This window comes from Siniperca chuatsi, linkage group LG20 (assembly GCF_020085105.1).
Source record: "Siniperca chuatsi isolate FFG_IHB_CAS linkage group LG20, ASM2008510v1, whole genome shotgun sequence".
NCBI classification, from domain to species: Eukaryota; Metazoa; Chordata; class Actinopteri; order Centrarchiformes; family Sinipercidae; genus Siniperca; species Siniperca chuatsi.
The window spans coordinates 9,482,252-9,503,444 of NC_058061.1; the positions used below are offsets into that span (position 1 = coordinate 9,482,252).

Here is a 21,193-nt window from a genome sequence, read left to right on the forward strand (position 1 = left end):
CACCGTGCACCCCATATGTAAATATACTTTATTAAATATATTTTCTATATTTCAATGACAATAGGTGTTTTCTACATTATTTTGACTTGCCATAGTAGCAAAAGCACAGGTGTTACTAATAACATTATCAATGGCTTTGTTCTGTCGCAGTAAGTCATGACAGTGAGCCAGCATGCACAATACCAGGACCCTGAAACCAAAACAGGTAAATAGAATTCAGTCATCATTAATGGTATTATTATTTAATAGGGCATTTGCTACTGTGACATGTCAAAATGTCTTCTGTGAAAAAGGCTTATATCAGGAGATTTTTCAAAATAGGTAAGCTACAACTGATTTACCCCCCCAAAATCTGACACAACTGCAACACAAGACATAAAAACTATATCACTTTTGACTTGTTTATTGAGTGATTCTATTGTTGAAAATACTGTATATTTTTTCAGAAATATATGAACTAGTGCCAACCTCTTTAATCCCCCATCACAGAAGTACAATATCAGTGTATACTGGAGCAAGCGCATACAGCACAGTCATTTATTGTACTGAGTCTGGACCAGACTATGGTTGACATATGTGGCATTTCTGTTGCATATACCAGATATTCCTGAACTCTCATCCTTATTAGAAACAGAAATACAACCAAGTGGAAATAAATAGAAAACATAAAGAATACATAGGACATCTGAGGCAAGCAAAATGATGCTGACAGACATATTTAACCTGTCTGTAACCCCCCAGGATAAACCAGATACTTCCACAATCAAGGTAAGCGCTCTGTGTGTTATCAATGTACAACAATTTGTCTTCTTTGTACCAGAGTGACCAATCTTCTTCTTCGCACACTTGCAAAGCATTCATGTTTATTTACCAGTTAGATAAGACACTAACACCTGGCATATACTGCTAGTAATAAAACATGACTTTGTTCAGCTCTGTGGAAGGTAAAACTGAAGCTGAATGTTGCTGTTTACTTCTTTCTGCCGGCACCGCCGTTAGCCAGAATCATCACCAGTCTAATGAAGATGTTAATTGTGTCCATGTAAATCCCCATACACCTGTAAGATTAAAAAGAATATGAGATCGATACCTTGGTGCAAGTACATCACTAACATTACTCTGCAGAAACCTGCATTTAAAGTCTACTTGAATATTTCTTGGATGGACTTACGCATTAATGGGGTCATATTTCTGTACACCATAGAGTGGGTGTGTCTCTGCCCTCTTGATGACCTTCTGTGTATCATAAAGGAGGAACATGCTGAACAGGACCAGGCCTCCATAGATGGCCACTGAGTACAGGCCTGCTCCGAACGCTGAGGTGGGCGGCAGGAACATCGATCCTGAAGAAGACAGAAACATTTGCGGTGTGTTGTATATTATTATGTTATAAATATTATTAATGTTATAAATACGACATTTATTAGTAAAGTGTACTGTAGAAGTGAATGTACATTCTAAATAAAAAATGCATGTATTATAGATATAATAAGATTAAACCATAATCACCAAATGCATATCATGTCATTTAGTGACATTCTGTTAAGATGTTCATAACACAACAACACAGAGCCACTGTGTGAGTACAGACATTAGGTCGTGTTCAGCACTGCGTTAAAACAAATTAAAATGCCTCTTCCTCATTTATTTCAATGAGACCACTGCGGCGGTTCAGCAAGTGCTGATGCAGAGGGCAAAAGCTACTACTTGACTACTTTGTAACATGAACAGCGTGTTTCTATTGTTTAGCTCGCAACCGCCGAGCTGGAGGATAAAATGATTGTCATTGTGGTAACTTTCCAGAGGTATTAAATCTTGTCTTATAGCATAATAAAATGCTGTGCAGTATTTTTGGTGTCTTATGAGCCTTCATCCTCATGGATCTATTACTTAAACTGGCCTTCCTCGATCATATTTTATCATCTCATTTATACCTGAAGCAACACGCCAACACAACCCCTTGAATTGTTTTTATTGCATTCAGAACTGTCTGTAGTGCACATGAGACAGGGTTTGTGAAGTTGAAGTGTATTTTACTAACCAATAGAGGAAGCGAAGACCACTCCAAAGCCGACAGCCAGTGGCCCGCCCATATTGAGGAACTTCTCACTTGGTGCACACATGGCCACAGTAGACAGACCTCCCACGATGCCTGCTGTGTACCAGGCAGCCCTCATCATCAAAGGCCCTCCCAGGAGAGTGAGGGGAGCGATGACAGCACCCATCACACCTTATCAATAAACAAAACAGAAAGGAAATTTAATACTACATTCAAAACAAACAACAACAAAAGAGATCTGTGCCATACGTCTAGATGTAGTGTAGAGGTGTCAAACACAACACGGCCGTTAACTCTCTGAGCCTTTACATAGATGCCCTCTAGTGTTCAACTGAGGCAACTACATAACCGAAGCAACTGGGCTGAGTAGGACAATAATTTTCCACTACACATTGTCTTACAAACCTGCGTGGAGCATCCAAGCGAGGTGTTTGGGCACTGGGCTGTGCTCATATGAAACGGACCTGACCAGCATGCCGGCACCAATCATAGCCGCGAAGGTTGCTCCAATAGCCTTAGTTAGAACAAACATCAGGCATTCATAATTATAACCTGTAATTACACCTAAAAATGTCAAATACTTCTGAGTCACTATTGACAAGTACAGACATTACTAAACCATCTCCATGGTGTATTAGCCTTCAATTTAAATTGAAAATAAATGTTGCAATTCAATGCGTTGGGTCCACTCAAGTTCGCTTACCAGCCAGGATCCTCTCATCATCAGACCCATAAGTGCCGGGGTCCTGCTCACTGCTACAGCTGACAAAGCTGTTAGTCCAACACTGCCTGCAAAGTACATGTAGGTGGAGTGGATCCTGTCTTTCACATACTGAGGCCAGATGCTGCAGAGAGGGAAGAGCCAGTTGAATATGGAGCTCTTAGTAGGTAACACTTTCCATAGACCTGTGCTTAAAAACAGAATTAAATAGCTGCCGTTACAAAAAGCTGTTACTCACACTGCTTTCTCAATGGCGCCGATTTCATTGGACATGCCGAGTCCATAGTAACACAGAGCTCCAAGGCCAACTGCTGCACCTCCGGCCAGAATTATTCTTCCCATGCTGTCAACTGTGGACACAATAATAATTATTTTAGACAGATTTGTAATGTAATAAACCTAAATACTCGAAAAATGTTACAGATAAACATAGTGACTGTCACAGGTAAAAGGTTTGGTTTGTGCTTCAACAGTTAATTTGGCAAACTATGTGAGCCCATTATATTTACATTGTATATAAATATATATTATTTATACTACAGCTTGGTTAAGAGCGTGGATAGCATAAAACTCCAGTTATGTAACAGTACAGTCTATGTAACAGTATGTAAGAGTACATTCACTAGTATATGTAATAGTGATTACTTCTAATGGCGGTATCTGTTGCAGGCTCAAAAGCTGCTTCTTGGAGCTGGTCTCTGGTTGTCCTACCACGGCGGAAACCGAATTTGGCCTTAGAGGAATAACCCTGGTAAGAGAAAAATTAAGTTTACACAAAACACAAATTTAGTGGCTAGGATTTCATACCCAGTCCTATCAATCAAAACTGAAAACAATCAGGGAGCATTTGGCCAATGTCAAGTTGCCTACAAACTGGCAAGGTGTGGATACACCATTTTATTGAACTTCATTTCATTTACCACTTTTACAGTCAAAGTGTTTTCCTTGTAGTCTTATTGAGAGAAACAAACAAAATTAAGTTTACATAAAAAATGGAGATGAGGGATTATCTGGCATTTAGTATGTTTCTGTCCAATTGTAGTTCCTGTCTATATCCATCCTTCATCAACAAAAGATACATATACCAAAATTGTAATGAAAATTCAAGATAGGTCTTGTCAAGGAAACACAGATTTGGATGTATTAAAAAACATTCTATGGATTTGAGGCTAGATGTATCACATGCAATGTTTTGGGGAAGCAGTTTCTTTACATTCAGTGCCCACTATCTGATGTAATCTTAGATATCTGCCGTTGTGTGGCAAGATTAATAAAAGTTGATTCTAACCTAGTCTAATCTTAGTAAGAGCAGTGCAAAGTAATAGTTATTGTATGTGTGTGGTACTGGTGTGGTGAAAAGTGAATGCCGCAATTAGAAAACTTAGAGAAATGTTAGAGAGCCATGGATGCCAGCCTGTTGGTGGTAAATTTACAGTACCTGCTGGGGCCTGAGCAGAGGTGGACAGGCCTTCAGGGTGGGTGCTCTCAGGGCTGGGGAGCCCTGTGACAGCACAGGGCGGAGCCCGGTGAGAGGAAGACTCCTCAGACACGTTAGCCTCGCCACCAACATGGTCACAATATATTATCTTGTCTCAGTCTGAAAGATAAACAGAGAGTCAGGTACAGTAACTGTCGTGTGACATAATGTTTGAACACATATTTGTTACGGTGAGAGTCACAAAGCCAGTTAGACAACAATGTTAAAGTACTTTAGCAATAACACTGGCCAATTAGTGACCAAAATAAACTTTAAATCAGAACATTTCACGTTAGTTAACTAGCTAAGCTAGCTAACGTTAGCTAGCACGATACAGCTGCGTACTCATTTCACTACAAAGTCTTTGGGAACTACCGGTATTACGGTCTAGTTAGTTAATTAGTCTAACCAAATAAATTAAATATTACCATTAACAATATATTTTCTGATGTATGACTGGTCATTTCAAGAAATGTAGATGTAAGTCAACGTTACATACCGGGAGAGCAATGTTCGTCGTTCACCTTTCTAGAAACAAATGCGCAAGTTTCTGACGTAATTGTTTTGCAACCTTCGTGAAAATTCTCTTAGTGCGTCATCATTAAGCGACAGGTTTGATGGGAATCGTAGTTCTAAATCGGGCTGCATTTTATAACCCTTTAACGTTGTAATCATTGTTGAAGAAGTATTCAGATCCTAGCAAATAACAATACCAAAATGTAAAAAATGTTCCTTTACAAGCAAAATCCTGCATTTAGTAAATTAAGTGATGTTTTATCAGCAAAGGGTATTTAAAGTATCAAAAGTAAAAGTAGGCCACTCATAATGCTCAATGGCCCCTTTGAGAGTGTAATTTAATTATACTATATCATTGTTTTATTATTACTGATGCAGTAATGTGTGAGGAGTGATGTGTCAATGTTGCAACTGATCAAGGTAGAGCTAATTTGAACTACTTTACATACTACATACAATGTAAAAATAAATGATCATATTCTATGAACTGATCTTATATAGGCACAATCTTGAATCCCCAAAGCAACAAATTGCAGCTGTCAAATAAATTTAGTGGTGTAAAAAGTAAAAATTTCCCTTTGAAATGTAGCCTACTACAACTACAGTAGGCTACTTGAGTAAATTACTTGCTTTTTAATTTAATTTAATATAAATCCCGTTGTAGACAGAATCTCTAAGAATTTTGCAATTATCATATTCTATCCACCTACATGTCAGTGTAAAAGTTGAGACACATGTTGTGTTTTTTAACCACTAGGTGGAGTGTTTGCCTCTTCTTTTATTGTGAGTAAATCAGTAACTACTAAAAACATACAAGAGGCCTAAATAACAGCAGCACATGATGTCAGGACAACACCCCGTTAACCCTAACATTGTTTATGTGTATAAAGTCTGTTTGCTATCTATTACTACAGACTAGAAACAGAGGGTCTATGAGGGGTGGTGCAGTGCCCTCCTGCCTGAAGCTCCGCTCCTTTGGACCAAAGTTTCCCATGTGATTCACTGAGACTTGTCATTCAGTTCACCGGGCCTGACCTGCAGCCTCCTCCAACATGACTCCATCTGATCCACAGGTTTTACTTACAAAAGCTAATCAAGCTACTTCTTTGGGACTAGATTGTTTTTTTGTCACACAAGTGAAGTATAGTCTTGGGAAGTAATGGAATTAATTTCTCTCCGGAGTCGCTCTTTGAGGAAAGACTGATCGACTTCAGGGATTAATCGAAGCGGGGACGCCTTCAGACACCGCAGCTCATCATGATGGTGGGTATGGAGAGCGGACAATGATACTTCATAAATAACTTAAACCTATAAACTAACAATATCACATGGGATGACTTTTAAACTCTAATGACACCATAAAATACAATGAAATCACTATAAAACTGTTTGTGTATCTCTGACATAAAAGTCACTTAAAAGGAAAGTGTCTTTTCTTTAAGGGCGTTTTAATTAAGAAAGCATGATTTCAGTTTGGCCTGTTAGTCCTTTTGACCTTTAAACGCAGCGCATGCTGTCCAGGGATCCTAACCGATGTTGCATTACGGAAGTCTGACGTTGTCCCCCATTAAGGTTTCTGTTCAACCTGTTTATAAATCAGTTTATAAATTAACAGCAAAGTTGCTCGCAAAGTAACTGCACTGGATTTACAGTAGGTAACATCATGTGCTGCATGGCCACTACATCTGCTCTCCAAGTGAAATGCTTCATGGTTCATGGTTGTTGATAAATCCCCGCATTGTCCAGAACAATGCGGCGATTTATCAACAACCACGAAGCTCGCCGGTAACCATGGCAACAAATGTTACCAGGTAACCCTAATAACGCTCACTGAAACGGCCCTATGCCACGAAAACACTTATCAAACAAATGGTGAATGATTGAACTCAGCCCACCTTGTTTTCCTTTGCTACGTTTATATCATGATTGTAAATTGTACATTTTCAGGTAAGTAAATTCAGAAACAGTTTATAGATAAAATAATAAGATGGGAATGTCTGTGTTTGGCCAATCCAGTGAATTAAATACGTGAAGTTTTTTAAGTAATTTAATAGCTAATTTTAACAATTTCATATAGTTGAATCTATAACAATCCATCCTGTTTTATCCATTGATGTGTTTTATAGGTAAAATCTTAAATTTGCAAAGTCAGTAATATCAAATAAATGTAGTGGAGTACAGTTTCCTTCACTGATTTATAACATTGCTAACAATCACTTCAAATAATCAGAAATATCACAAAGATAGATACCATCATATAACTGGTATTGAAAAATGACAGTTGACATATTTCTACTATGTATATATCGAGACACATCATCCTGTAATTATCACACCTACATACTGCATTTTAGAGAGAATCTAAAAAAACCCAAAACAAATGAAAACAGTGAAATGGGATTGGAATGGGATGTTCTGTAAATATAGAGTGTTTATTTGCAGTACTATACTGTGCACTTGCAATATCTCAGGCAAAGTGGGTTTGGCTGGGTAGTGTCATTTGTCTTCACATAAGATTTACATTAAATAAAAAGGCAGCTATTAAAAGCATTTGTAGCAAGATGATAAACGGTGCAGTGGTGGTTTTGTTATAAGCAGATGATCAAAAGTGTCACACGCCTCAGTGGTTTGTGAATATTCAAGAATGTCAGCTCGTGTGTGGTGTTTTTTTTTTAACTTTACACAGTAGATGCAATAAACGATAATTGGTGTACATCTAATTTACCATATAAATGACAAAACCTCAGACCACTTATTTTATTAATGAATTATTGATATAACTTCTTTTTGGGTTTATCTTAAATCACATATGGAGAGCACTAAAACTGCTTAAATACATACTCAATCCAATACAACTATACTGCTAGTACTCTAAATTTATCAAATCAACTTTTCCCACTGAGAGAACAGTAATCGTTCACTTATGTCTTGTTCATTAGGCCAAATCATTTTTGGTGTTTGTCTTAATTTGTTCAGGTACAGTCACAGGAGAAAATAAACTGCAGAACAAATATGCTGTACTATAACAGTAGATTTACTCAGATCTTCTGTTGGTTTACTTATGACAAACTGTGGCTGTATTTGCACATTGTTAAATGGCCACTGAGGGCTCAAGGACTCTGTAATTTCCTTTGGCGCAGCCAACTATCAGACCAGTTCTACATGACTTGTAACATTAGTCACTGACCCTGTGGCGTGTGAGTGACCTGGGAGTTTATGTTCTGCACTCTCAGCCCAAAGGAGGTTTAGAGTCACTCCTGTGTAGAGACCTTTGTGGCTGTGGCATGCGGCAGGGTGGTGCAAGACAGAACTGATTTTTCCTCCCGGTGAAAACGTGTCTCAGTACACAGGCTGTTCACCTTTTCATTATACATCGTTCCACGTCAACAGTGCTCTCTATTGGAGCTGTAAACTTCCCATTCCCTCTCAGAGAATTTCGCAGGCAGTGTCCATCCATTCGCTGTGTTTAGACTGAAGTCATTTGGGTTGGCTCCTGTGCTCAAAACCCAGTCTGGGACAGAGGTCACAACAGGATGTGAGAACTGGACCTCCAGACGTGGTCATGTATCAGGCTTTTCACTTCCTCCACAGTGCTGCTTGTTTCGTGTCAAACACATGTAGTGAGCGAAAAGGTTAGTCTGTTGCTTGTGGCTCTGCTGATTAACAGCAACAGTTTCTCTAATGTGTTGACCCTGAGGCTAGACTTGCAATTGTTTAAAAGTGATCCATAAGAAATCACAGACACACTCAGGATACTGTCCGTAGCACCTGACAGATCCAATAAATAAATGTTTTTACAAACCCAGACGTCTGATTCAGGATTTAATAAGACCGACTCAACACCCTCTGTGTGCTTGTGGGCACACATCAAAATGACACTGCCAATTTCCTCAGGGTGGAGACTGTCTCATTTACTCTTGCCGTGTTATTGACCCTTTCACTGGCAGATGAGGAAAGACAGGATTATGCTAAAATCTGAAAATAAGTCAGGGATTTGAGCCAAGCTGCTGTTATTTTAAAAGTGAACTCAAATAAATCTTTCAGGAATGTGCAAGACATTCCCAAATAGGCATCATTAATTCCACTCATATCTTCATTTGATTACCCACTATCTGCCCTCTACAGACTAAGAGAAGTATTAAATGACCTGCGGGCTTAGAGCACTACAATTTATGGCTTCATGACAAGCAGGCTTTCCCCTTCAATTTCAGCACTGTGCAGTTATACCTCTCAGTGTTTGGACATGTGTCCCCCTCAGTCTCAGTCAGTGTTTTAGAAGTATAAAGGCATATTATGAGGAAGCAGCAAGCCATAAGCCACCACCAGATGGTCTTCTGTACCAGTAGCCCATGTCACTGAGGGCCTCTGTTGAAAGGCTCTCCTCCCAGTGTTGACATGGAGGAGCAGCTCCCAGTTTGGACCACAGGCTGCTTTGTTATCAGTGGGAGGTAGGATCATCACTCTAACCCAGACAACTCTTTGCAGCTTTGCAGTTGTGGAATTACAGTTTAATTACAAAATTGCGCTTGCAGTCTGTCACTCATATTTAATTTGTGCTCTCACAGTTGTTTTTACACTCATTTTTAAAATAACTTCTACAAAGTCAGACTTATAAATACAGTTTGTCTATGTGCACCAGCCCATGGTGGGTGGGCATGTTCCTGAAATGCTCCGGTGCACTTAAAGATAACAAAGACTTCCTCGTGGAAAGAACTGGCTTAGATTCCAGTACAACACACTCAACTATTTTCTATTCTTACCTTCTTAAAATATGATATTTTTGTCTCTGAGTAAATGGCTCCATCATTAGTTTTGCAATATACCGTACAGTGGTTATGTGCATGCCTAACAAATAGAGGAAGAAAAGCGGCATGGAAAGGAGAAGCGCTCTGTATAATTGTTCTGTATAACCACTCTGTATAACCACTACTCTGCCTCTACATCCTAGCGCTGTTTTACATATGCAACAACTGATGGCCAACTTCCCCATTACCATGAGTAGTTATAACAAATACCTCTAAGTGTTTCGACAGAAAGAATTGAGACCCAAGTAGTTACCCACAGCTGTGCTCCAATGTGCAAAATGTGTAGCTGACAGGTTGATGTTCATTTCATTTACAGGATGAAACATTGCCTGCAACGGGGAATACAAATAACTGGAAGGCTCTTTAAGAAAGCGACTGGAGACTTGCAAGATTGGCAGAACCTATTAAGAAGCAGTCTGTAAGCATATCCAGGCACAGCTACATCCAAGAATGAGGATCAAATACACAATATCCATCGTCTTTTTTGTGACACTTGTTATCATTGAGAAGGAAAACAACATTATCTCACGGTAAGTCCATTTCAGTGATCAATGGAGTGCTTTTGTGATTTCCAGCAGGTTCGTGTATGTTTATCTCTTCAAAGCTTTTAAGAGATATTTTACAAAAACTCCCTGAGCAACACACAATTACTGCAAATATTGAGTTAAATAACAAGACTATGACTTCTTTCTGTTAACTCTGGAAGATAATATAACTGATTCCTCTCACACTTTCAGGGTGTCTGATAAGCTCACCTTAAAGCAGACCCCTCAGACCCCTCTTCAGCCCAGTGGTTTCTCCCACATACTGCTGAAGCACAATGGTTCTTTAACCCCACTCAGCAAGATGGACTCTGCCTTCACATTAATGAAGCGGCGCCTGGAGAACTACAGCAAGCACCAGGAGGTGGTGACGAGGGGCAGGAAACACATCCTCCTGTTAGCCACCACCAGGACAGGCTCCTCGTTTGTGGGCGAGTTTTTCAACCAGCAGGGTGACAACATGTTTTACCTGTTTGAGCCGCTGTGGCATGTGGAGAAGATGTTGACGCTGGAGACCGGCGGCACCAATGCCACAGTGGCAGCCAAGGCGTACCGCGATGTGCTCCAGCAGCTCTTCCTGTGTGACTTCTCCCTGCTGGAGAGCTTCATTGAACCCCTCCCTGTGGACCACATCACCCCTGCCCTCTTCCGCAGAGAGTCCAGCAGCTCTCTGTGTGAGGAGTCGGTCTGCAGCCCCTTCATCAAAGGGGTCTTTGAGCGTTATCACTGCAGGACCAGACGCTGTGGGCCCCTGAACCTGACCATGGCGTCTGAGTCCTGCCTCCAAAAGGGGCACAGGGCCATCAAGTCAGTGAGGGTGCGCCAGCTGGAGAACCTCCGTCCTCTGGCTGAGGACCCACGCCTTGACATGAAGTTTATTCAACTGGTTCGGGATCCTCGGGCTGTACTAGCCTCGCGCATGGTGGCCTTTGAAGCAAAATACAAGAACTGGAAGCAGTGGGCTATGAATGTGGATGTGCCCATTGATGATGATGAGGTGAGGAAGCTGAAAGGGAACTGCGACAACATCAGGATGTCCGCTGAGATCGGCCTCAGACAACCACCGTGGCTGCGCAGACGTTACATGCTGGTGCGGTATGAGGACATTGCTCGGTTCCCCATGAGGAAGGCAACAGAGATGTACAGGTTTACTGGAATCCCGTTCACTCCACAAGTGAAATCCTGGATCCTGAAGAACACCCAGGCCTCTAAGGAGACCAGCGGTGTTTACTCAACACAGAAAAAATCCTCAGAACAAGTGGAAAAATGGAGGTTCCGTTTACCATTCAAATTGGCTCAGGTTGTACAAAAAGTTTGTGGGCCAACGCTGAAGCTTTTTGGGTATAAATTTGTAAGCAGTGAAGAAATGCTAACAGATAAGTCTATTAGTTTGATTGAGGAGAAAGTGTTCAACTTTTTATAGACTTTGACGGACATGAACTCTGAACCCTGATGCAGGAAAAAACAACCTTTTGGAAAACTCTGGAATGACTGATATTTATTAGGGTATTTTATCCTGATACAGAGATATATATTTTCTGACAGTGTGCTATTTAAAGTTTTTTAATATTTAAAATAGTTTGATGAAGAAAATGTATTGTTGAGCGGAAAATATATATAAAGCTTTTGAGGTTTGAAGCAAGGGTGTTTGAAACAATATTGAAACTTTGTTGGGTATAGCATAGTGAAAATAGAAAGCTTTGTTTTTGCACTTTGGACTGTTTTCTGTCCACAGCAAACTGTATCGTTGGCCTGTCCAAATTTATTTCCTTAGCAAATATAGGAAAGTCCTAACGGAGATAGCTGAGGGTTTGCGAATAATAATGAGCTGTTTCAAACACTTCCAGGAACCTCCATTAGTTATTTTTGTCCAGCAACTTCTGAGTTAGCAGCATAAGCTGCTTTTACATCAAGGAAACTTGAAATGAAATGTTTATGCATAGCCAAAAAAAAAATTGCTTTGTATAGCAATGCTCATGGCAGGAAGAGGAAATACCAATGTTTTGCCAGGTAATTTCTACGCATGAGATTTAGAAGTAATGTCCCATGCTACTTTATTTATTTATTCTCTTTGCTAAAAGTCATAATGACTCCAGCTCGGAATGTGCTCCACAGGTTCTTTTCCCCTCTGCAGGGGTACTTTTCTTGCACATGTATAAAGTAGTTTGCTGTACATGCATGTTTGTAATTGGAAAAAAGTAGTTTTAAGTTGTCCTCAGGACTGTAAGAACCCATTCTGTAAAAAACAATGTTTACACTGCCACTGTATGCAAACATTCCAACTGCAGCTGGTTTGCAGGATTGTGTGAGGTTTGTCGGCAGGTCTCTGTCTGTTGACACAAGTCTCTTGACTGATGATAAAAAGAGGCCCTGATACTCTGGTTTGCCAGACTGTTTGCTGATGTTCCAGTCTGTTCCTTTTGCATTTTGTTTGTTACAATAAACCTTCTTTTACATTAACTGTAAAACATCTCACTTTTGGCATGGAAATACTGCATCCATAACTATAGCAAAACTGTAATTTAGTTAACTTGTCCGAAAGAGTTTTACATTCAAGCACAACTTCCTCATTTCGTCATCTTTGTCAGTTATCTTTTCAAAGAGGATCAAAGAGACTAAGCACTGACAACAGAAAGGGAAGCCAATGTGGCAGATCAGTGTAAAGATACCCATGTGGTGTAAAATAAAGGGAACACCTGTCAATATAGTATAACAGTTCCCTTGCAGTACATACTACCTTCGTAAAGCTTCTAATAGAATGTCCCACTTCAATCAGTGTTTAGGGGTCTGCTTGTAACTACAGCATGTCTTTTCCAAAGTTATACCTAACGCAGGAACACTACATTAGCAAAGAGGAACGGTGGGTACAAGTAGACTCATCAACACTGAAAGAGACTTAACAGATTATTTGCTCAACAACACTACAAACTCCGGCCTCAAAAATAACCACAGTTAAATCAACACCTCCCTGACGCAGTCTCAAACTAAAAGCCTACAGCCACGCTAGCGACTCTGTGAGGATGTACTTAAACACAGTGGTGCTTTGAGGTAAATGCTAACATCGGCATGCTAACATACTCACAATGCTAACATGCTGATGTTTAGCAGGTGTTCACCACGTAAAGTTATTATTCATCTTTGAGGGATCATGAATATCTGCAACAAATTTCACAGCAATTCCAAAAGTTCAGACATTTCAGTGTAGACCAAAGTGGTGGACCAAAAGAACGACATTTCCATCCTTAAAGCCCCTGTGCAAATGTGGTTAAATATGATAAAAATCACAAAAGTAGCTTTTGTTGCAGGGTTGTCATCTTGTATTGCACTGGACTGTAAAGGTCGGGTTATGCTAGAAAAAATATAGTTTGCACAATGTGTTGTCCCCCACTATTTGACTATCTGACCAGCACTTCTGATACTAGTATTGGTACCTTAAGCTATTCCTGCTATTTGGTCCATTACCAGTAAGACTGCTCATGGCTGGTTCACATTTATTTGTGTGCATATAAGGGTTTCTTGAGCTGCTTTGTGCTTTGTGCAAAAGAAATCTATAAAAGAAACATTCTCAGTTCATTTCATAGTTTTAGTTGTGAAACACAACCACTCAGTGATTTCCGAGTCTCTTTACTTTTGTTTGAGGTTAATTGATGTGTCCCTGACTTTTTTTTGTTCTACCTTAACCAAATGTTTAAGCTTTCTGCACACTGACTAGTTTGTTTCTCAGGAGCCAAGAAGGAAGGATACTGTGGAGGCAGCTGCCTTGGTTTCCAGTGTGTTTACCACTGTGGGCCCGGCTATTTAAGTCTCCAAACCTAGTAATTACCCCAACTTTACATATAATGTGGTCCAAGTCATTTTCGTCCACCTGACCCCACCCGCTTACAGAAACGCAGGGAATCTGTCATTTATACAGTCTGTCTTTCTGCCTCAGTCTTTGTCTTTTACACAAAAAAGTGACTTTTTTTGTTTAAATATTTATTAATTCAGCTCTCACACATTGCTAAGCAAAACCACCTCAGTGCACTTAAAAGTGTGTTCACTCATATCAACAGATCATTATCTGGTTAGTTTGGGCTGGTTGTTCTATTTTAATAGAAAGTGATCCCAGGTCTGCGGCGTCGAGTCTTAACCTAATGAGGAGAGGTTCAGCATTCATAAACTTATATTGGAGTGGCTTTATGTGGGACGTGTGGAGGGTGGAGTAACTGTATGGTTGGAGCAAATATAGAATAACCACTTTCCACTGAATTAAAGCCTCCCCCCCGCAGTAAAATGAGGCCATTTAGGTAACCCCACCCTCCTGCTTGTTATATGGTGCCATGCCACATCAACCATGAGGGGTTTGAAATATGCAAAACAGAGGATCTGAATGATACCGTGCTGTACGATCTGTGATAAACAAACACAAAATTGAGTTAATTCAGACACCTCTCATAAAACTTGTGCTGTTGCAGGCGATAATTATAGTTGAGGAGGCGAGATAAATCTAAATACACAGTAAATTATCTCACACTGAGGAATGCAATTCATAAAACTCAGGTTGTTGCATGTGATAATGAGTGACGAGGAGTGGGCACAAAATTTCAATGCACAAAACCCACTGCATACAACTGATGAGTGATGAGGAGACAAATTATGCAGTTTTCATCTGTCATATAAAACTGGTGAATTGGAAAAGTCACTATTATCGAGTTTTCTCTCGTCTTTGATCATTTCCCAACTATACATAAAATCCATATGGCCATTTTTCCAGTGTATCTGCAGAAGTTGCATAAAGCTCTGTGGCAAACTTTGCATAGGAAGCACTTCTTGGCCAATATCATGCTGCTTCAAATAAAATGCTGGCAATAAAACCTGTTTTTCGCAGGCATTTACTGGCATGGGATCAAATGTCACATGAGCTGTCTCGTCGTTATTAAAGCCAGACATTTTTCTAATTTTGAGCTTAAACAGGAAATGGTAACCTGGGGATTTATGAGTGCTGTTTTTTCCCTTCACATACAACCATAGACATACATCAAAGATCTGATGTGGTTTGGTTTCCCTGCCACAGCTACACTGATGTGTTTGCTGTCAACATAGTCTCTAAAAGCAGTGTAAAAATGAGTATGAACACTAGTTTTTCCTTATACACAATTAACCATAAAAGCAGAAACGTATTAACATGCCAAAACTTTATCTATGTAAATCCCTTGCTATCTTTTTAGCCTCATCTATGTGTCTATTCATCTTTCAGCAGGAAGTCAGCAACTGTTTCAATTGGGCAACTCTGCGCTGAAGATATTAGTACATATATATCACGATTCACTGACCTATTGAGTAACATTTTTAAATTTCTTTATTTCTTTGAACATGACAACTTTTTTTTTTGAGTACTCCATTGTGGCTGACCACGCCATAAAAGCTTTGACAGAATGGAAATGGATGCCCATTTACTCTGGAATTAGATTCAGCAAAACATGTGAAAAGTGCCTCCGAGACGTGGGCAGAGACTCAAGCTGTCTGACCATTATAGCCACCAAAATGCATAAAGAAACAGAATAACAGTAATTGTGATGACTGTGGTAGCTTAAAAAATTGCATTAACCAATTTTCATCTTTACAATAAAGTCTCTCTGTCAGGTGTTTCCAAAAAATGTGCTATTAAAAACAACCTGAAAATCCTACTTCTTAAGAAAAATGTTTACTCTTACAAAGATAAAGTGCAAACTCATGACACCTCATTCCAAGGCCTGTTAGAGTACTAATAGGCATGTGACATGTGATAAACACCAGGGACTTTCTACCCAAATACAGTGTAATCTTTGACTTCCCTATTTGGTTTTCTCTTGGTTCACATTTGTTTTCACTGGACCACCCTTTATCATTTTGATTATGACCTCAGTGTTTATGCACAGTACTGCCAACCCCTCTACCCAGTCTCACAAGAAAACAAAGCATAGCACTCTAAATGAAGATATCCATTCTAGTTTGAAATAACATGGACGTTTCATGGTTTTAGCAATCTAAAATGACACTTAGTTTCAGTCTGCCCCCTGCAGTACAAACAATGGCTTTGTGGGTGAGGGGAGAGTTTAAGTAAATACTCGGGATTAGGTCAGCAGGTGGTGCAAAGAAAACAAGATGACAATTCACCGCTCTGATTCTCAGTGAATCGGTGTCATTCCTATATTTACTTACTGTTTCTTTCTTTTTTTAATATGTGGAAATACCATAACATTTGCCAGAAAAACACACATTTACAATTTTCTACATTCTTAAGCTTTTTGTTTGTTTTCTTTGTTTCTTTAGGCCCCTGTTTGACAACAGGAGTGTGTAGGGACATTTACATTACAGCATACTCTTAATACTCTGCATACTCTTCTACGATGGAACACTCCTGGACGAATGAGGGACTACACTGTCTTATTACAGCATACTGTATATACAAAACACTGAGAATTGCAAACAACCAGAATTAAAAAGAAAAACAAGTATTTGTATTTTGCATCCTTCAAACTTTGCTTAAATGTCAATATCACATACATTCTTGAATGTCTTTGTTGTGTGTTACTAAAGCACTGCATAGCTCAAATAAAATAGGCTTACTGTAGGTTTCTCGAGTACAAGATGTGCCACCATTTGCATTTTGAATTAAGGTTTGAGAAAGAACTGTTTCCTCAGCCAGTTCTGGTGGGCATAACACAAAGCTTCAGTCTTCCCTTACATCAATACCTCCTTTTGTGTCAGCACCAAGCTAGAGCGAAGAGGTCTTAAATTTTTTTTAGAACTACTGAATGGGTTGCTCCATTTGTCCCACTCTGCTGGCTTTACTCCAAATACAGAGTAAGTGCCTTTCTAGTGCCACTATTATTCACAATAAAACAGGCATTACAGTTTAGGGCTAAAAGGAGCAGAAGGAGCAAGGATGGCTGATGAGAAACATTAAGCATCAATAAAGAACGTCTTCATTTCCCATAAGATGTGGTGCTGATGCATTTACCAATTACAGATTAATCTCCAGCCTCAACAGTGTAATGACAGACCTTTTCCTTTTTGACGTAGCAGATGCCATGTGAGCGCCAACCATGTGAGCTGTTGCATGGTTGCCAAAGATGAAAGGATCCAATAAAGATGCTGAAAAATGTTTTATACAGGAGACAAGAATGACCACCGGAAGCAGACAGCGAGTATCCATTTTTACTGGTAGGAAATGATGGTGGAGAAACTGAACCACAGCCATTTGAAAAATCTAAATTGTGGGCTTTCATTCCCACCTTTGACCCTCACTTTGAAGTTTGTCTGCCCTTCTTAAAGGAGAAGCTACAGAAACAAAGAATCATTTGTGTTACTCATAGCGTATCATGCACCACTAACCAAGGAACAGAGAGTTTATTTTGAGTATAAGCTGAACAATAATTATAGACTGTGGCGCCCTGTTGTGGGATTCAGAATTTGGAGTTGTCATAGCAAACATTAAATAGATTTTTTATATTTACTATACTGTGATAATTTTAATATTGGTCAGTGACAAAAATAGAGCTATGCGCTGTATTAACGATATGTTCATGTCCACATATGACCACAAACCACAGTGCTAAAATAACTGAATGCACCCCTGTCACACCACAGCAGGTCAGCATGAAACTCATAACAGAACAAACTAAGGGTAATATGGTCATTTGTCAAGTTTAATGTTACTGACATTCACTTAAAATTATATTGAAATGGTTTTAAGTGAAAAGAAATCAAACCACCTACAGAGTGGCCTAAAATCTGTGCAGGTATTTCCAGGACATCCAATCAAATTCAATCCTAACAATGGATCTATAAATAGATCCATTGTTAGACAATGGCAGACAATGAAACCCTTCATGGGTTTCTTCTCCTTCTGTCTTCTGTCCTCCTCTAAATATATACTGTATAAAACTGTGAGAGGAGTCAACAAGTCAGCTCTTTCCACAGTGGGCCCCTCACTCTCTTTGATTGGGGCAGCAGGAAGGGAACATTTTCATACCTTTGCCCTGGCCATTTCTCGTACACAAAGCTGCTCTATTTCCAGAGCACAAGGCTGTGGTCTTATACGGATGGTGGGTGCAGATAAAGTACAGGTAAAATTCCCCTTGGAGAAAAACATCTTATAAAGAGGCCAATGCATCTAACAAGTTAACATTTACCTTCTCTTATTGCAAGATTCTTATCAAAACAATGAGGTCCACTCCCAAAAGGGCACCTACAATATATACCCACAATGTTCCCATCCCAAGAACTGGTTCTGTCTTTGGCTATGTGTAAATCAACTGGTTTACAGTAACAACAGCTTTACAATTTCTCATAGAATGTGTTGCATATAAAACAAAAATATTAAATTCAGAGACAAAGATGCATCCTGAGAATCCTTCAGAGAAAGGTGTTCTATATCTTTCTGCTACCATACTGCTCTATAAAGGCAAAGAGTTGCGTTTAGACCTGATTCTGATGTTTTGACAACTGTTTTACCATATAAAAAATGTTTAATTTACTATATTAATTTCAATATGAATATCAATAGTTGAGCGACCGACACTAAGCAAAACAGATACATACATTCCTACAAGCTGTAATAATAATATATAATCACAATAAAGTTTATTTTTCTAAATGATTTTAAATGGACAAGAAAGCTGAAAGAACACATTTTGTTTGTAGATACTGCAGTTTCACTGAGCATTTCGTGAAGACTATCCAAAGACAAACTACATTGTTTTAGGTATTATCTAGGTCTTATGGCAATGATGTTTTGGTTAAAATAATCAACCTAAAAAGGCATAAAATAAAAGCATTACAACCTTTTATCTGTTATGCAGTTTGCCAGCCAGCCTGAAAACTTTAAACTCTTTTCCCTCAACTTCATTGCTTCCAAAGTTACTGCCCTCTGCCTTTGTAGGGCAGTATAGTAAAAAACTGTTTTTTGTCACTGTGCACCTGTGTGTCCTGGCGAGGACAGATTCAGGTGTGCATACTTTTAGACAAGGAACAGAGAAGACTTGTATTATTATTATTACTCAGGCAGGGCAAACTACCGCTCGCCTCAGAGCAACATCCCCTGCAGATACACAAACATCTGTGTGGCACTAGAATATGCAGAACAGGTGGTAAGGCCAAGACCATTCATTAATGCCTGATGACAGATGAGCACAAGCTGATTGGACTGAAAGCGCTTCTCTTCTTATGACTGACAAAGTATGGTTTTGTGTTACAGTATGTACTATAAACAGCTAAGGAAATATACACATTTTGGATTCAAGAACTGCCAGGTTATTGGTTCATTTGGGGTTCCACAAAAAAAGAGAATAATTTCAATTATTTTAATATACATCTACCTGCTAGCATCATACATATTTATTTCAACACAGCCTGACCACAGTGCTCTACATTTTACATTACATTCATTTGACTTTTATCTTTAGCAAATTAAATTTTTGGCATGGGCTGAACAACTAGTTTCTTGTATTTAGCATTTGGGAATGTGGTGCAGTTGATGCATGGAGGTAAATGCACTGACATAGAGTCATCTTTATCTGGGTGTTACATAATCAAGATTAGTTTGAAATGCACTATACAGAGTAGGATCACATGTCAGATTTGTCAAATAATAATCTTCTATTTGTTTAAAATTGTAATAGAATTTGCTGTGACATTAATATATGTAATTCATACAATAAATTAAGAAGTTTGTGGTTAAATGGTATAATACAAAATCCAAAGTGCCAGTCAGTATCCACAAGCAACATGGGCCTCTCACATGGCTCGTAAATGACCAGTTGCTCACACAGATGCTGCCAATCAAATCTCTGGCAGACTGACGTGTAACCTAGTGGCCGATAATCAGATGGCAGCAGTTTGGAGTGGAGGGAGCTGTGACTGTGGCTCCGGGGGCCCTTCAAGCGGGGTCACATAGCTGATGTTTGGCTAAAAGATAGATAACATAATGTGATTGTAGTGACTGAAGCAATGTTTGATTTCCATGGAAACACACAATTATTTACTGACCTAAAATTTTCACTGTTGTTATAGTTTCACATCTGTACAGGTGCTGATCCAACAGACCACAAATGGTTTATGCCCTCTAATTAACAGGGAAATTAAGTGTTAGATAGGTATACTGTAATAAGGTTATCTTGGACTATTGTTCTGAATTCTGAATTCACAAAATCAGACATCTTTTTTTTAAACATGTCACACAACACTTTTAAGTTTCACGGCAACAAATTCTATCCTGTTACAAATGAGGCTGAGCTTCATTATTACAGATGTGTGGATTCTGCTGTGCCACTAACTCTGACATACATTTTGTTTTGTTTTTATTTTCATGGTTGTTAAATGCTCATGACAAACAAATCCAAACAATGCATATGAATAATCAAAGTGTACCTCAGAAAAAACCTGAACCCTGACCAAATAGAGATGCAATTATAAACCATTGTTCTTCTACACAAAATCTGCACAGATTTTGTTGGGTATAAACTTCATCACAAATGACCAAATTAAGTGTGGATTCATTGTGTATATTTGGCATCTTTATCATCAAGTTCAATATGGTCTCTCACAGTTATCCTTTAACCTGTAAGGTAACTTTACCTGTAATTATATTTATTGTACTGAATAACTACTTTCATTTTAATTTGACTTTCAATCTAATTAACTTGCATGCAGGTTCTAGTGATAATTAAGATACTTATGGCATGTAATGAATGCAATAATTTGAGGTACAAGGTAATTTATTTAGCATTATACAACACAAGGTTGTTCAACGAAATTAAGTTAGTAGTCCATTCATGCTACACACATACAATATATTTATCCTAGTTATTTACATACCCAGTCATTTCCTGGGTGTATACATGTATATATCCAGGAAATAATTTAGTGCATTTTTTGAATTTGCATCTGGGGGAATGCAAGACAGCAGCAACAATTTTATGTGAAGATAATAATATGATTATTATCTTCACATAAAATGTTTGATATCTGGAAACAGTGTCCATCTACTTTGACTGCGCTTGAGCACCAAGCACTATCATTGTAAACACAGAGTCCGCCTCCCTTCATCCC

The 21,193-nt window shown here is 39.0% G+C and overlaps 3 protein-coding genes across 5 annotated transcripts in view; 1 reads left to right on the plus strand and 2 right to left on the minus strand.

Annotated features, from left to right (window-relative positions):
- Positions 1 to 21,193, minus strand: part of LOC122867349 (cadherin-related family member 1) — a 102,611-nt gene that overhangs the window by 19,657 nt on the left and 61,761 nt on the right. The window lies entirely within an intron of this gene.
- ghitm (growth hormone inducible transmembrane protein) lies at positions 388 to 4,894 on the minus strand. Its single transcript, XM_044178037.1, has 9 exons — positions 4,757 to 4,894; positions 4,219 to 4,377; positions 3,426 to 3,528; positions 3,019 to 3,130; positions 2,763 to 2,904; positions 2,465 to 2,573; positions 2,042 to 2,230; positions 1,172 to 1,343; positions 388 to 1,058 (listed from the first exon to the last, which is right to left on the minus strand). The coding sequence occupies exons 2-9, from the start codon at positions 4,348 to 4,350 to the stop codon at positions 971 to 973; spliced, it is 1,047 nt and encodes a 348-aa protein (XP_044033972.1). The 5' UTR covers positions 4,351 to 4,377; positions 4,757 to 4,894; the 3' UTR covers positions 388 to 970.
- Positions 5,514 to 12,580, plus strand: chst3b (carbohydrate (chondroitin 6) sulfotransferase 3b). 3 transcript variants are annotated; one of them, XM_044178033.1, is made up of 3 exons: positions 5,514 to 6,036; positions 9,895 to 10,108; positions 10,316 to 12,580. In XM_044178033.1, the coding sequence occupies exons 2-3, from the start codon at positions 10,029 to 10,031 to the stop codon at positions 11,541 to 11,543; spliced, it is 1,308 nt and encodes a 435-aa protein (XP_044033968.1). In that variant the 5' UTR covers positions 5,514 to 6,036; positions 9,895 to 10,028; the 3' UTR covers positions 11,544 to 12,580. The 3 variants fall into 3 exon arrangements, with proteins under 3 accessions (XP_044033968.1, XP_044033970.1, XP_044033971.1); XM_044178035.1 differs by lacking the exon at positions 5,514 to 6,036 and adding an exon at positions 6,185 to 6,720; XM_044178036.1 differs by lacking the exon at positions 5,514 to 6,036 and adding an exon at positions 6,787 to 9,221.

Bases quoted from the DNA above. Each gene is read 5' to 3' on its own strand.
- chst3b (XM_044178033.1), top strand. From the start codon at position 10,029: ATGAGGATCAAATACACAATATCCATCGTCTTTTTTGTGACACTTGTT. The intron at 10,109-10,315 runs GTAAGTCCATTT...TCACACTTTCAG, and splicing joins GAAAACAACATTATCTCACG to GGTGTCTGATAAGCTCACCT.
- ghitm (XM_044178037.1), bottom strand. From the start codon at position 4,350: ATGTTGGTGGCGAGGCTAACGTGTCTGAGGAGTCTTCCTCTCACCGGG. The intron at 3,529-4,218 runs GTACTGTAAATT...TTCTCTTACCAG, and splicing joins CTCTGCTCAGGCCCCAGCAG to GGTTATTCCTCTAAGGCCAA. The intron at 1,059-1,171 runs GTAAGTCCATCC...TTAATCTTACAG, and splicing joins AAATATGACCCCATTAATGC to GTGTATGGGGATTTACATGG.